The sequence below is a fragment of the Aspergillus vadensis genome (genome assembly GCF_003184925.1).
Source record: "Aspergillus vadensis CBS 113365 unplaced genomic scaffold BO88scaffold_30, whole genome shotgun sequence".
Classification (NCBI taxonomy): domain Eukaryota; kingdom Fungi; phylum Ascomycota; class Eurotiomycetes; order Eurotiales; family Aspergillaceae; genus Aspergillus; species Aspergillus vadensis.
The window spans coordinates 114,669-129,036 of record NW_020292068.1 but is presented as its reverse complement, the minus strand read 5'-3'; the positions used below and the strand labels follow the sequence as shown (position 1 = coordinate 129,036).

At 47.7% G+C, this 14,368-nt stretch overlaps 3 protein-coding genes and 1 non-coding gene across 4 annotated transcripts; 2 read left to right on the top strand and 2 right to left on the bottom strand.

Annotated features, from left to right (window-relative positions):
* Window positions 1-6,144: 6,144 nt before the first annotated feature.
* BO88DRAFT_457989 (uncharacterized protein) lies at window positions 6,145-6,501 on the top strand (the record flags this gene model as incomplete). The annotated part of the gene is made up of 1 exon (XM_025711017.1): window positions 6,145-6,501. One exon carries the CDS (start codon window positions 6,145-6,147, stop codon window positions 6,499-6,501), a length of 357 nt encoding a protein of 118 aa, XP_025558250.1.
* A 2,072-nt stretch (window positions 6,502-8,573) lies between these two features.
* BO88DRAFT_t248 lies at window positions 8,574-8,645 on the top strand. Its single transcript has one exon. It is a non-coding gene; the product is annotated as a tRNA-Glu (tRNA).
* A 432-nt stretch (window positions 8,646-9,077) lies between these two features.
* BO88DRAFT_491408 (uncharacterized protein) lies at window positions 9,078-10,013 on the bottom strand (the record flags this gene model as incomplete). Its single annotated transcript, XM_025712855.1, has 2 exons — window positions 9,936-10,013; window positions 9,078-9,881 (listed from the first exon to the last, which is right to left on the bottom strand). Exon 2 carries the CDS (start codon window positions 9,720-9,722, stop codon window positions 9,078-9,080), a length of 645 nt encoding a protein of 214 aa, XP_025558249.1. The 5' UTR covers window positions 9,723-9,881; window positions 9,936-10,013.
* An 858-nt stretch (window positions 10,014-10,871) lies between these two features.
* Window positions 10,872-12,650, bottom strand: BO88DRAFT_408401 (uncharacterized protein). The gene is made up of 3 exons (XM_025707702.1): window positions 12,053-12,650; window positions 11,634-11,983; window positions 10,872-11,585 (listed from the first exon to the last, which is right to left on the bottom strand). Exons 1-3 carry the CDS (start codon window positions 12,206-12,208, stop codon window positions 11,168-11,170), a joined length of 924 nt encoding a protein of 307 aa, XP_025558248.1. The 5' UTR covers window positions 12,209-12,650; the 3' UTR covers window positions 10,872-11,167.
* Between the last annotated feature and the right edge of the window lie 1,718 nt (window positions 12,651-14,368).

Sequence of the window (14,368 nt, the reverse complement as noted above, 5' to 3'; positions counted from 1 at the left end):
ATACTGCTGGGCTTCGTGAATCGCACATTTTGACAACTATCAAAGCTCGTCCTCACTGCTGCTTTGCCTCGACTGGTATATCTCTGGTTGATGCTCCCTCATGCTACGCTTTTCAGGGAACCTCGCGGTTGATCAAATGAAATATCACCTTACGAACTTTCCAACAAGCTGCGCAAATTCTATGTCCTGGGTATAAATACACACAGCGACAACGCGGAGACGCATTTCTCCAAGACATCATCATCATCACCGAAAGAGCAATCAATTGTGGGAGTAGATTCTCGCTTTCCATGTGGCGGACAAGAAGACAGACACTTCATAATCCGCGTTCAGGCATGCGAGAATTTGCAAGCTTGGAAAATCATCACATGGTATGATCGAATATTGACTCTGGAGACCACAATTCTAGACATTCGATGTCTGAAGGACATCCAGCTGGAAATGTTTCTTGGATGTGAAGAGCTCACCAGAATGCACCGCTAGGATCGCTGATGGGAGTCATCCATATATATATATTATGTCTGTCCGCTAAACTGTTAGTTAACAGTTGATACTGCTAAAGCAAAGCCGGATTTGAGGAATCGAGGACATTATGATAGGCATGACCAGCAGATGAAAGCGAAGCTGGCCAGATGCAACCGGTCATACAGGAATCAAATGGAGATGGATTAGTCCCATTTCCTCGTGGCGCCAGACAAGAATGGCCAGAATGCTTCCGGTCTTGCAGAGGAAAGTCCCGACAGGCATAGCCGATCGAAATTGACGAGACCGTGATCGTTCTCCACGGGCCTTTGAAGATGATGATGTTCCATCGGACAATCACAACCTACTTCATCAATCTGCCTACGCTAATAAGTGATGTCACCACATCCACGACTTCCACCATTACTCCAGAGGTATGGTGGCCAATTACTGGCAGTCATGGGCCAACTGGGTCATGAGTGGGTTGAGATACTTCATAATATACTCGTCCTTGTCGACCTATGCAGCTTAGGAAAGCTGCTACTGATGGACACAGCTCTCAAATTGCAGCGAACGTCATGTTTGGGTGTGCTCTGTGACTTTTGGTCTTTCTTCTCACGCGTTATCATGCTTCATAGGAGTCTGGTCAGATCCGGGCTTGCCGATGTTATACCCCGACATCATTGCTAATCGCTGAGGAAACACTTAGTCCGTCGTTGAACAACGGTTCTTCCTGTGTGGACTGATGCTTTTAAGTTCACTCGCAATGACAAGTCTTGCGTCGGCTGGTCTTCACGGCGACCCGCTTTTGTTCAGGTGTGTGGTAGCTGCTGAACGCTATGAGTTCTGCCTTTGCTGCTATATATCCCGCTTTTGAGCACCCGTTCGAATACATTCATCTCCCCACATCATTATCGCTTATCCGACTGATTGGGCAAGGTATTATGGAACCATAATCAGCGTGGTCAAAGGCTGGACTTGGGAAAATCCAGCGGTTCAGAGTGCTCTGTGTTGCCCGATTTCAGAATTTGATCTTGAAAGCCGTCGAACAAATGTTTCTAAGTAAGCGTGGTGAGACAATGACTTCGGGCTTATATTTGGGTTATCTCAAATGCGATTGACCCAGTATACCATGCGTCCTTGAGGATGTTCAAATGAGGCTGCCCAGGCTTCAATGCCGCCAAGTGATCATGTTGAGAAAAGTACACTTTCTTCAAGTAATCAACGTGACTGGGGTGGTTCACATCATCCTCACGGGGCAAACAGACTGCCAAGCAAGATTGTGGGAGGATCTTGAATAGACCTTGCAGTGTCCTGCAACAATAAGGGAGGACTGAAGCTGCCGCAGACTTGCACGCCCCCTTGCAATTGAAAGCAAATATGGCATCTTTATATCCTTGTTCAGCCATCGCATACTGCATAAATTGCGGTCTCATATGGCTGTTTATTTTATTACACAAAGGTTAGCTGGCTGTTGAGCAGCGCTTGAGCCCATTTGTCCTAGTTGGACGTTTACTTCCTGGGGAATCCCAGGACATTCTACTCGTTACCCGTCCAGCTGCACGTTATGCAATTGCACACGTTCAGACTTCGCACAATATTCCAAGCAGATTAAGAAGAAGGATCTTTTCAAAATGCGCCATGAGGGGTTACCAATTTCTCGGGCAAAGTGCGTGGAGAAATCGCTATAGAACGATGACCTCCAAATCGCTAAGCTTCCCGAGATCAAACCTGAAGTTGATGACATAGGATGGACAAAGCCTCATGCCCAAACGATTGGGATGTTTGACACAGTTTTGATCGGCTATCACAATTCCAAAGCTGAACTAGGTGGCAAAGCACCCGATAGATATGACGCTTTCGACGGTGGCATTGTCATTTGCACTGCGTACTACGCTTGAATAACGGTATGAACGTCAGTTGGTGTCTGACCTCATGGAGCGTTAGCTGCAGCACTACAATGAGCCAAGGCTTATGAGGTCTTTCTCAGTCATCTGGTAGTTCATCCTAACTGTGCTTTTCTGATATTGTTTACTTTTCTTACCAGCAAAGGAACGATAGAGACATCCTTCCTTATTGATGGGCCTAGAGGAGAGAGAACACAGGGCATTGCATACGACTGAAGTTCCAGCTCGTACGGTGTCACCACGTTTATGGTATGCTAAGCACCTCCACTTTCATGATCAAATAAGAAGGTCACATGGGCTGATTTATAAACACTAGTTGCTCACCAACCTTCGAAGTTGATGTGACATTCATATCGATTTGACACAATTGATACTCTGTATGACAGAGCCTATATAGAAAATACCTTACCTTTTCACCCGGTCATTCTAGTCTCGTCTATATAAGACTTGCTTTGCTTGTCGACACAGCACATACGGTGCGCGATTACCGGTTGAACAACCTGCACTAGGGGTTTATATACTACGCTGTTCATGAGCCTGATTTCTTCAAAAATGATGAAGATATATTCAGAACCGCCGAGGCACGATGTCTTTGTTTAAACGCTTTGAATACAATTTTGCTCTGAAGCAGTGGACTTCGACTCCGACCAGACTGTTCGTTCTCTCGCCGTCCTTGGAGCTTGAAAATTGTCGCTATATTAACTAGATCGGCGACTTCATATCATCGCTGAATCAACTTCTTCGACTGCTTTGTCTTTCCGGGCGAATATCCTCATGGCTTTCTACTTCATCATGGCTTATGCTTTGAATGCGCAGCTGATATGGAAATGCCACGAACAAGGCAGCGAACTGCATTAGCGCTGCTCTGGTCTACTTTAAGCGGTGCCGGCAAGACGGCTCTCAAGGGCAAAAAGTCTGGGAAGAACGCACGCAACCTTTTGGTTTTTGGTCTACCAAACAAAAGCCCTGTCCGTCGTTTCTCTACACGCCTACTATAGTTCAATCCTGACAATGAAGAACTCTGTATTGGTCTTTCGCCAAGGTTGCTCTACCAATGCTTTTTACATTCTGAGATTAGAGCTGCTTTGTGGCGTGCTGAGATGAATGCCCAAGTCTCATCCGTCGAAGAAGGGTCGTCTCAATATGGAGTAATAATTTCTAATACCGATGACTTTGATGTCGCATGGGTGCGCTTTTTCTTTTTTTGCTGACGGTTGTTGGCTCCTGATACCAAGTCTATCTTCTGCGTGCAGCGGTGGAGCGAAATGATCAGTGAAAGCATGCAGAGCTACCGGAATCTTCATCGCCTCATTGCAACTACCCTGAGGCTGTCGATGAGCAAGGTGGCGTGGACACAATAACAGACTTTCTCATCCAGCTCATAGACTCCGACATAATCCAGCTTCAAGGCCATGAAGTGACAAAGAACTCTTGAGAAAAATCAGGCTTGTATGCTGGTTGCTGCGTGCCCAAAGACAAAGACGGCTGGGATTGAGCTTTGAGCTTTGTCATGATGAGCTGCTTGAGCAATGCGTATCGCCCAGACGTGAGTCAGTCCGTCCATTCAATGGCCACGACTCACTCGTCCGGCTGTACCTTGGTGTCTGCCTGAAGGCACTGGGTCTAAGGAATTGGCTCAGACTGATCGAAGCACCAGCATAGCTACGAACAACGGACCAACGACGTCATTTGCCTTGCAACCATAACACCATTTTATGATGTGGTTGATGGAGACGAGAATAATATAAGGAAATACCGATTAATTACAGGGTTGTTGCATTGGTAAAGACTGCATCTCAGAACAAACCTATCTTGAAGTCGGCTGAAAAAGACAGAGCATGGGATAACCACACATTCCTCATTGTAATACCGCAAATCATGGGGCAATGGCCTAAAGACTCACCTACATACACTTTGGAAACAATCGCAGCAGAGCCGATCTATGTTCGACCTAGTCAGCAACATGGTGTGCTATGGACACAAAGTATCTCCTGCTTCAAACCCGCTACTAGTGTCGTGTGGCCTTACTACCGCGTCCCGAAACAATGGAAGTGACGTAGGTGTCACGAACCCATGGAGCGATCAAGTTTACAGCATCCGAACTGTGAAGTCCCGATGAATATTGTCAGATATTACGAGCTGTTTCTCTTACCCCGGAGTATATATCGGCATACTTGTTTCGCTGGGCTGTACTTGATGGAGCCGCCATTGCTCTCTCTTCGTGCAGCCTGTTAGAATATCCTCAACCACCCATTTCTGCTCGTTTTCTCTGCTCTCAGGGTCTCTTCTACTCATGCTTTTCATTTGCCTGCGTCATGCCTCGCAATTGCCATCATCCAGTGACTCTTCCGGCATGAGTCACTGCCTTAGAGCGCTCTTCTTCCTTATCAATTGGGTGGAACACGTCCTCATGCAACTTATCTAGGCACACTAGCAGCATTACTTCTCGGTAAATGAGCGATCTGAGGGGTTCGAGCATTGTCACTACATAGTCGGTCATTTATCCAGCAGGATGCTGTTCCTTTACGAGTACTGCTTCCGGAGTACCACATTCTCGGGATCTATCGCCCCGATCTCGAAGGTTCAATGCGTTAGCGTTTCTTCGATGCATCGGCACTAAACTGCTGTTGCCGGTGTCGAACTCATTTCGACATCTACTCTCCATTCTTCGCGGTTCCACTTATCTACATGTCGCCTTCTGCCCCAAAGAATATGAGGAGCAGCTCCACATACCCACAACAATATGATCAAGACCCACATTTACAGGAACATCAACGCAAACGTCATGTCTTCATACCGTCACCACCGTTTTCTTCAATGACAGACGGAACTTTGAAGGTTTTCTAAAATTGCTGCTTTCTTCATACCAAGATTCGCACGGACCATCATGACCGGCCAATAGTGCAACAAATCAAAAGCATTCAGTGACGAGGATGGGCCAGGATAGTTCTCATATGTTCCCTGATAGGACAGTTATCGTCGGCCGCTGGGAATGGGAAGTAAAATCACAGATACCATATTCTTGAGCCCAAAGCTGTTCCAATGGAACGTGAGTAAGCTAGAGGTGCTCATCTGTGATGGGGCTGTTCAGGCTTCATGAAATCGAGAAATCCTACTCGCGAAACATATTCCACTATATCTAACAAGAATTGAAACCGACAAGTAAACCCCCGATGCAAGACAAGTTCTTTTGACGAAGACTATGGTGCAGAAAGTGATGGCTAAAGCCTTCCATCATCGTTGCGTGGAGGTTACTGGCACAATGTTCTCAGGAGTGGGACTGTCAACTCAAATAAAACTCGATCGTTCGGTTGGAGATTTCTACTCTTAGAATGCTGAGCATGCTGCCCATTTTTCGCGATCAATCTAACATTGAAGAAGAGGAACTGACTGGGTGGACGCATTTCCCAGGCGAGGAGGTATGCATCAACAAGCACTGAGAAGCCCGACTTCGCAGCGCCATCATATATTCTCTATATGAAGATACCATCGCCTTTTCAACGAGTCCCACTCGAGATGATGGACACTGGCAAGCCTCGAATGGTTCAAGCAAGCCGCGAACTAATGCCGGCAATTGCAACACGCCTATAGATTGTTGAACCCCGCCAGCTGGGTCCGGTGGTTGTTTCCATGCTCATAAACAATTCCCTTCATGCAGTCTCCACCTCGTCCTTGTTCCGGCGTCTGTATAAGAGCGGCACTGTTATGGGAATTTGAAGTACTGGATGGGACGGCAGCTCGGCGACCTGTTCAGTCCGTCTTTCTAAAACCTAAAATGGGCAACTCCTTTTGGAAATTCACAACCGATGATGGCCAAACCATCGCTGAAGCCACCATACAATCGATGACTGCTTACGCCGATCGCAAAGCTAGACTCGAGCTCTCTAAGAAGACATCAGTCGAGAGCTGGAAAGCAATCTGTGAGACAGAGGTGCAACGCCTTCTATACTACCGCGGCAGGAAGCAATTATCAGCATGCAGTACCGATCTTGCTCATGTTGGTGGACAGACGCATCACTGTTCGACAATACATGTGTCATTCTATTTCTTTAGTCTTGTCACTAGACTTTCTACCATTGAGTTCGTCATCGTGCTTCAGATACGTGAGACTGACCTCTCCTCGTTCGGCTGAGTTACTACACTATGTTCAATACACCTACATACAAGGCGACATGGAAGCAGCGACTGGATATAAATAAGATGCTAGTTAAGCATCCCTCGATCAGAACAGCCATGCACCCCGGTGTAAACTATCTCTAACCATACGAATGCTGAGAACGAGCAGTAGGTGCTCTTTAGTACCTACTATCGGCCAAATGAATTTGTATGGGAAGCTTATACACCAGCAGATGAACAGCCACTCAACAGCACGGCAGAACTCAACGAAACCAACAAAATAGATGACAATTCAGCCAGTACACCTGGGTCTGCTTCCGTTGTCTCTCGCCACCCCGATATGCCGGTTCTATGGGACCCTGTATTGGCACAGCTAGTACGTCGAATTACTATGATACACAGGCACTCGATGGTCACGGCTTGCTCTCTGATCTCATCTACAATACAGTATACAAGATTTTGGAAGGACGTATGGTTCGAGACATGTGGTCTGAAAGGACACATATCGAAGACTGGTCAACCCGGCTCGATTTCGATCTATCTGGTAGCTGTCAGTGAACTCAAAGATCTGACTTCTACGCACCCAGCAATTACGTTGAACTCAACTACTTGCTACATCACGAGTCGAGATGAAAACAACGCAGTGTCATACGATGGAAGAGACAATCCTGCGCAGAGTACTCAGCCTGCGAGCCACGCTGTGGCCGTGTGAAACTCTCTCCAGGCGGGCTGGGTATTCGGGGAGACCTATTGTCAGGAACTTGGGAACGTTTTCGTTCTTCCTCTCATCATCTTACAAATAATCGTTAAATAGCGCCACGATTTGAGCGTTGTACGACTTCCGTATCTACTAATTGACCGAAAACCTCGGAAGTGACTGCGAAGCCCGGTGCTAAGTCTGACGAACTCATTCGACCGATGCTACAGGCCTGCAGCGTCTAGATACCGAAGAAAATGGGTCGGATGCCGTGGAATAGCAGTGCCAAATCTGACAGAAGAAGTCGGGAATAACAAATCCGGATCATGTCAGAATGGAAGGAAAGTACCACGGAAAAGTGCTTCGCTGGCAGCTGGTTGCTGTCGAGATCCTTCTGCGGTGCCTCATGCTGGACATTACGTTATCTGTCTATCAATACAGGACAGACTCAGGAAACGGTCTTTTGCTCCATCATATGAAGATGAATGGTTATTTATTTGTAGCGAATGCTGTTGAGGATCTGATGCTTGAATCAATACTCATCATGCTCAGTCCTGAAAACTCAAGGACGGAATGAAACCAACGGACTTGGGCCTGTCATAATGCTGAATCAGTCAACATCAACACGATATTTCAACATCCCACGTCACTCGCTGGCGCCGATGACCTTCAGGTCATGGAGACATGCGCAGAGGCTCTGGGATTCTCCGGGTGTCTTAACTATCTTGATCTGAGGTCCATAATGGCCCGTGATGAAAGAGAACAGGGTTCAGAGGTGGCTTGGACAGTGTGGCAGCCCAAAGCTGGGGTTGGTCTACTGGGGAGTGTCACTACCCTACTTCGCTACGGGAATTGCAGTTCTTGTGTGGTGGGTGGATGTCTTTGCCCTCTACGCAATTCCTAGTAGAACAGCTCGAAAAGCAACAACTGATGGTGGAGAAGATTTGATGTCTCTATGTACTACCAGTACTGTCAGTTGCTTTTAACGTTACTGGTGGTGCTACTAACTACTCATACAAAGGCTGAACTGACTAGTAGTACTACTAGATATATATTCTCGATCTGTATAGTACCTTAATGAAGACCATACTTACTCCCATACTTACTAAGTACCAAAAAAAAAAAATCCCTTCCAATCAACACATACATTATAAGACTACTATAAACAATAGAAATAAAGCTCTCTATGATAAACAGTAAATAAATACCACTCACAAAGAGAAACAAGACATGAATGACCTCACTCACCTCCCCTCCCGCCCTACCCTCCGCCCCACCACCACCACCACCACCAAAACCAACCGTAACCGTAACCGTCCCCACTCGAACCACACCACAAACCCCCCTCCAGTCCAATATATTCTGCTCCGAACCACAAATTTTCAACAAAGTCCGATGTGGTGTAATGGCTAACATCGCTGTCTCTCACACAGCAGCTCGGGGTTCGATTCCCCGCATCGGAGATACTTTTTTCTTTCATACCATTTCATTCTTTTTGTACATATATCATGTTTTTGTGATTTGCTTTTGGTTGATCGTCTCTGTTTCATATTTTATTTTTTGTGCATGCTAAGTTAATTGGGTTTCAGCCTTGTATGCATGTATACAGCTAGGCTGTTTTGGGATAGCTTTGGTGAAGCTGTCATAGCTCGGAGACTGTGTTCAAATATCTGCTACATTGGATTCACTAAGGGATTAAGTAGGTAAGTAACGATGGGAGACAACGCAATCAATGCATGATGATATTCATACAACCATAACGCCATTAAGCCATATGATAATGAAAAAAGTAATAATGTACTCCGATAATCGAATCCCAGCTCGATTCACATCTCCCTCCTCTCACATATCCACATTCACCCATCCACTGATCCTTCATTCAACACACCTCCCTATCAAGCACTACCACTCCTCTTCAACCCCTCCTCCACCTCACTCAACAACCCCAAAAGCTCCTTCCCACCCTCACTAACCCTCCCCTCAATCTCCAACCCCTTCTCAACCATCCCCTTGGCCTCCTCCCACCTCCCCATCTCCACCAAACACCTCCCACCCCTCCACCAAGCCTTCACATTCGCCACAGGCTTACTCTCAACACTACATCTCGCATCGACCAGCCCCTCCGGCCACGCGCGCTGGCTCATCCACGCCTGCGCCCGATTCGCATACAACCCCGCCAACTCGTCCCTCGCCAGCGTGACGGGTTCCCAGCCGGGCCGGCCCAGCGCCATGTCGATAGCGTATGTGTAGAGACGGACCGCCTCGGCGTGGTTCGACTTGCGGTATGCGGTGTTGGCGCTGTCGCGGAGCTTGGTGATCTGGGCGCTGCGCTTGGGGTTGATGGGGAGCGGGGGAGGGGGAATGTTCGGCGGGTCGAGGGAAATGAGCGAGCGGTGCAGGGCGTTGAGGTGTGTAAGTTCGGTGGTTATTGTGGCGGTGGAAGTGGGGAGCGTGGTGGTGTTGGTGGTGTTGAGGGAGATGGATTTGCTGGTTGGGTCCAGGTGGAGGGGATATTCGGTGAAGAGGTCGACGGAGGCCATTTTGTGTAACCTTTCTTCTTGACTGTGTATATGTGTGTGTGTGTAGAGTTATGGGTGGTGGGTATAATTTTTCGTGGTCGTGTGAAGACCGTATAGCTAGATCCTATCTATCTAGATATCGTGTGTAGTTTCAGATTTCGGTGTGACCCAGAATATGGTCTGTGCGGCGGTTGTTAGTGGTTTCGATTATATTGGGAGGGTTCATTGACTCACGTTCAGATATAGATATTATTAGGGAACACGCGGGAACGACCTGTTGGATTGATTGATTGAAGAACAGGCGTATGGGAGATGACAGAACTGTAGGAAGAAGCAAGCTGGACGCAAGTTGTCCAGTCCTGCGATAAGTCTGGGGCGGTGACTGAATTGCCGGCATAATGGTTTGTGGCGGTCAGCGACCGGGTAATTGTTTTGCAGATTGCAGTGTATCGCATTCTTGACTTCGATGAGATATGGATTTGTCTCTTTAAATGCTTGGCTAGTTGCACGAGCTTTGTTCTAGCTGAGATCTATAGGCACGTTCTATCTTCCAATGGGACAGTCTGTACGCTCTATACTCGGAAATTGATGCATTCATTCGGAGCTCTATGGTATACCCTCTACTATAGTACTACTATAGTACTGGCAATAGTTCCATACTGCGCAACAGTACATCGATTCCAACTGTTAGAAAGTCTAACTCGTCGCTCCAACCACATAAATGTTCCTACATAGCAGAGAAGACACCTACCAGCTGCCCTTTATCTTTGTATGCACTTACTACCTGCCCTTCTAGGAAAAGCGTCGGTTGCGAATCCACAGCAACCAAACATCAGCCAATCAAGTCAGACGAAAAGCAAGCAAGTTAAACACAGTCCATTGTAGGAGATGAGGTTGAGGTCTGAGTCTATTGGAGGTCGGTTTCTTGGTGAAGATGATTCCGGATGGTTCATGGCTTGTAGAATCTGATGATTGATTGGGGATGTTGTGATTGGGGTACTGGTGGATAAAGAAGGGTGTAGTTCTCTGCCCAGGCATAGTAGGTATAACATCAAAGTATCGACAAGGTCAAGATTCGACTATTAATCAGTCATCCAGCAGTAGGGGTGGAAAAAAGCAAGCCTGCATGGACTCTGAGACCCTGCTATGGCGGTGCTTAGGCAATTGATAGGAGAATGGCGTAGCCATATACATTTACACTCAATGCTATCTATGTCATAGTCCAACAGTGTCATCCAGATCATCAATAACCATGCAGACATAAGGTCCGATGCGAACACGTAAGGGACTTGTCCCGTCCAATCACAGCATACAGTCATCACCAGTGGAAGCAGCAGACAGAAATGGGCAGTTGAAACTTCACGCAAAAAGTCAATCAAAAAGATAATACAGCACGAGTGCGCCCACAAACACCGCTCCATGGTCATTTCGAAGAGATAAACGCAGAAAACCACCGCTAGCCACGCTCAGCGTCCATAGCCGCTAACACTGGATCCGAATTCGGACGCTCCTCCGTAATGTTGGCCGTGCGCACCGCCATAGCTGGTGTTGTAGTCGTGGAGCACGCTTCCACTAGAGACCGTCGGGTCGTATGTGCCCGACAGCGCCGAGCGTGCTGCATGCGAGTTTCCAAACTCGTCCACCTCGCTCTGCTGCAGCAGAGCGTAGTCCTCGTCCCTGTCGCCACGGACAGAAGAGCCGATACCAGCACGGGAGCGGAAGTCGTCTTCTTCCTCCTCGAAATCATGGGCAGGGTTCGAGGAAAAGGCAGCCTTTGTCTGCGCGGCAAAGGTGGGATCGGAGACGGCGTCGGGCAAGGTTCCGGTGCGGCGGAAATGCGAGACATTGCGGAAGGACATGAAGGCAGTGACGCAGAAGAGCAGGCTATTATATTATTAGCACAGATAATGGGAATGCCATGGGTATACTCACAAGACAACAACGCCCAGAATCACAGTAGCTGTGCTGACCTTGCATTTACTTGCGCTTCCGTAGGCCCAGTTATCGCATCCGCTTTTGCTGCTGCTGCTGCTAGTATCCCTTCTGCTCGACGAACTCGAGCTACTGCTGCTGGAGCTGGAACTGGAGTCGGAACTAGAGTCCGAACTTCCCTTACTCTTACCCTCCGCCACATAGCTAGCCACACAAACCCAGGCAGAGAACCACAGAATGGCGTACAGGCAGTCGACGGTTGCGAAGGCATAAACGTTTCCGAAGCGTCGCGCGCGGGGCCACATGGGCACGGCCACGAGGTAGATCAGGCCGGGGATACTGAACCAGCACTAGAATGATTGAGAATCAGTACATGTCATCAGGCCAGAAGTGTGGGGATTTCAGTTATCGCAACGTACCAAAGCAAAGTACCAGGCGGAACGCCCATCAATGCCACCTCCTTTTGTGAAAACAGCGATGGTCAGGGCCCACGCCAGGAAGATGATGAACCCCTGGAACCCATGGATGAGGTTTTTCGTCCTCCCGGGGTTGAAAGAAGGCCGTGCGATTCTCATTGTGGGAGGAGGAAGAGGAGAAGGAAGGAAGACGGGGAACGGTGCCTGACGACAAAGGGCGCTTCCTTGTACGGAAGCGAAAGAGAGGATAGAGCGATCGGACTTTTGTGTGAGGAACCAAGTCGAGGATACTTATGATGCGCTGTATGTCGAGGCAGACGTCTCAAAGGGCGTTGTGGAGGGGCGTGAGATGGGGTGGAATGGATTGTTTATGCCGATAGCGATCGAAAAACCCAAGACCAGGTGAACGGGGCAACCCGATCAATGCCGCGCGGACGCTAAAGTGGGCGGTTTCAAATGGTAGCGTTGGCGAACCCGCAGCGCAACAACAATAGCAGCGAAATGATTTTTTATCATTCAAGTTGTTCGAAGGAGGAGAGATTAAGGAAGATGCAAGAGAAAGGGGCCAAAAAGCTGACAGATGAATGTGAATGAGATGAGATGATTGTGGCTGAAGCGAAATGCGCAGCATCTCTTCAGCTTCAGTCTTTGGTACGGTACCGTAACTTGGGATGCCGATCTTACCGCTTGACTAATTATAGCCTAGGCTGAAGTGGCCGCCAGAAATAGCAGCACCTGACATACACTTCTCCATACACTCACTATCTAGATTGACATTCACCATGTTGGGCTCACAGCTCCCGGCTTCTACGGAATACCGTTGTCTGGTCGACGTCTCAATATGAGTTGAGGAAGAAGCTCGGTTGCTTACATTCCTCGTTGGTACCGTACCTGTTCCGAAGGCCCTCCATATAAAGTTTGTGTCGGCCAATCGGAAATCCTGCGGGGAGCCTTCCAAGGCTGACGAATGCCAGTCAACCAGCTCACCTGGAGGTCATGGGGAGCAGTTCAGGCAGCTGTATTAGGAGATAGAAGAGGATATAATGTGCTGGCATGCACTCACTCTACAGAGTCGTGTCTGCGAATATCACAATTGTGTTCGTCTCGACCTAAGATAGTGGAGCAAACAGTGGCAGACGAAAGATCTATAATAGAACAGTATAACCCAGATAGTATCGGTGATAACGCAGTCTGCTCTGATGGAGTGTTCTCAGTAGGTGAAGACGTATTTCAGGTGACTTCATACTCTCAATAGACACTGGGACCGTGTTATATAACATGTATATATATCTCGTCACTTCAGTAGAAGGAAAGCCATCACATGTAAGTAGTAAAGATATACTCAGTCTCGCTACATTAGTATCAATATAGAGAAGATATCAGCCTAACTACCAGCCTTACATATGATGGCCTTACATTCCTGCTACACTGATGTACAATGACGTACATCCATTGCTTGTACTCCACGTGCTTCCCATACAAGACTATATAACTAGGATCCCTAACTTGAAGTTATCTTACCTGCACATACTACCTACTATGTTCTATCCCTATTTAACAGCCTCCTTTACCTACATTTCCACTTACCAGACCACGGATAGTATCCTCAACTTGGACATGCCTATACTACTTAGTAGTACTACTACTATTCAACCCGAATAACCCAGACCCCATAGCGATGGCCCCTCGACGAACCCAAAAACCTAAGTATACAACCACCAAAACAATCAAATACAATTTGCTTTTTCATAACCGATAATTCCCCCAATCCATACTTAGCAGCACGACCAATCACATAATCTAGCGGCAGTAGTAGCCGTATAACGATAAGGCTAAGATACTGTTATCATGAAAACAGCTCTATATGCGCTAATTTGGCATATATCTATAATTTATCCATATCCACAGCAGTGAAGCAGGCGCAGAGAAGTGGGTTCCCGTCACTTCATCATGCCGTGTTCGACATTTGCTCCCCCTGGCAACAAACGCTACTATCTGGGAGAATGGACAAATAAGATGACGAATGGATTGCACACCTTATAGCTAGGGAAAGAGCTCAGTGGAAAGGAAAGTCGCATCTCCATACTAGGATATCGAGATGCAGCGTAGGACTATTGTCCGAGGACAAAATTCTGGTGCTTGATCGCCGCAAGAAACCATGTCTCCGCTGGGCTCCCAGGCCGCCACCGAACCAGCCGGGCCCGATAGTGGCAGTGATGGTACACCATCCATCCTCGGTCAGCTCTCAGGGACCCCTTAGAACACGTCTAGCTCCTTGATAGAATAATCTGCAGAATTATGGGGCCGTGAGTCTGCTTT

What these genes read in the sequence shown, in the direction of transcription:
- BO88DRAFT_408401 (XM_025707702.1), bottom strand. Translation starts at nt 12,208, where the DNA reads ATGAGAATCGCACGGCCTTCTTTCAACCCCGGGAGGACGAAAAACCTC. An exon ending in CCGCCTGGTACTTTGCTTTG is followed by an intron (nt 11,984 to 12,052) that starts GTACGTTGCGAT and finishes CAATCATTCTAG; the next exon opens with TGCTGGTTCAGTATCCCCGG. An exon ending in ATTCTGGGCGTTGTTGTCTT is followed by an intron (nt 11,586 to 11,633) that starts GTGAGTATACCC and finishes ATAATATAATAG; the next exon opens with CCTGCTCTTCTGCGTCACTG.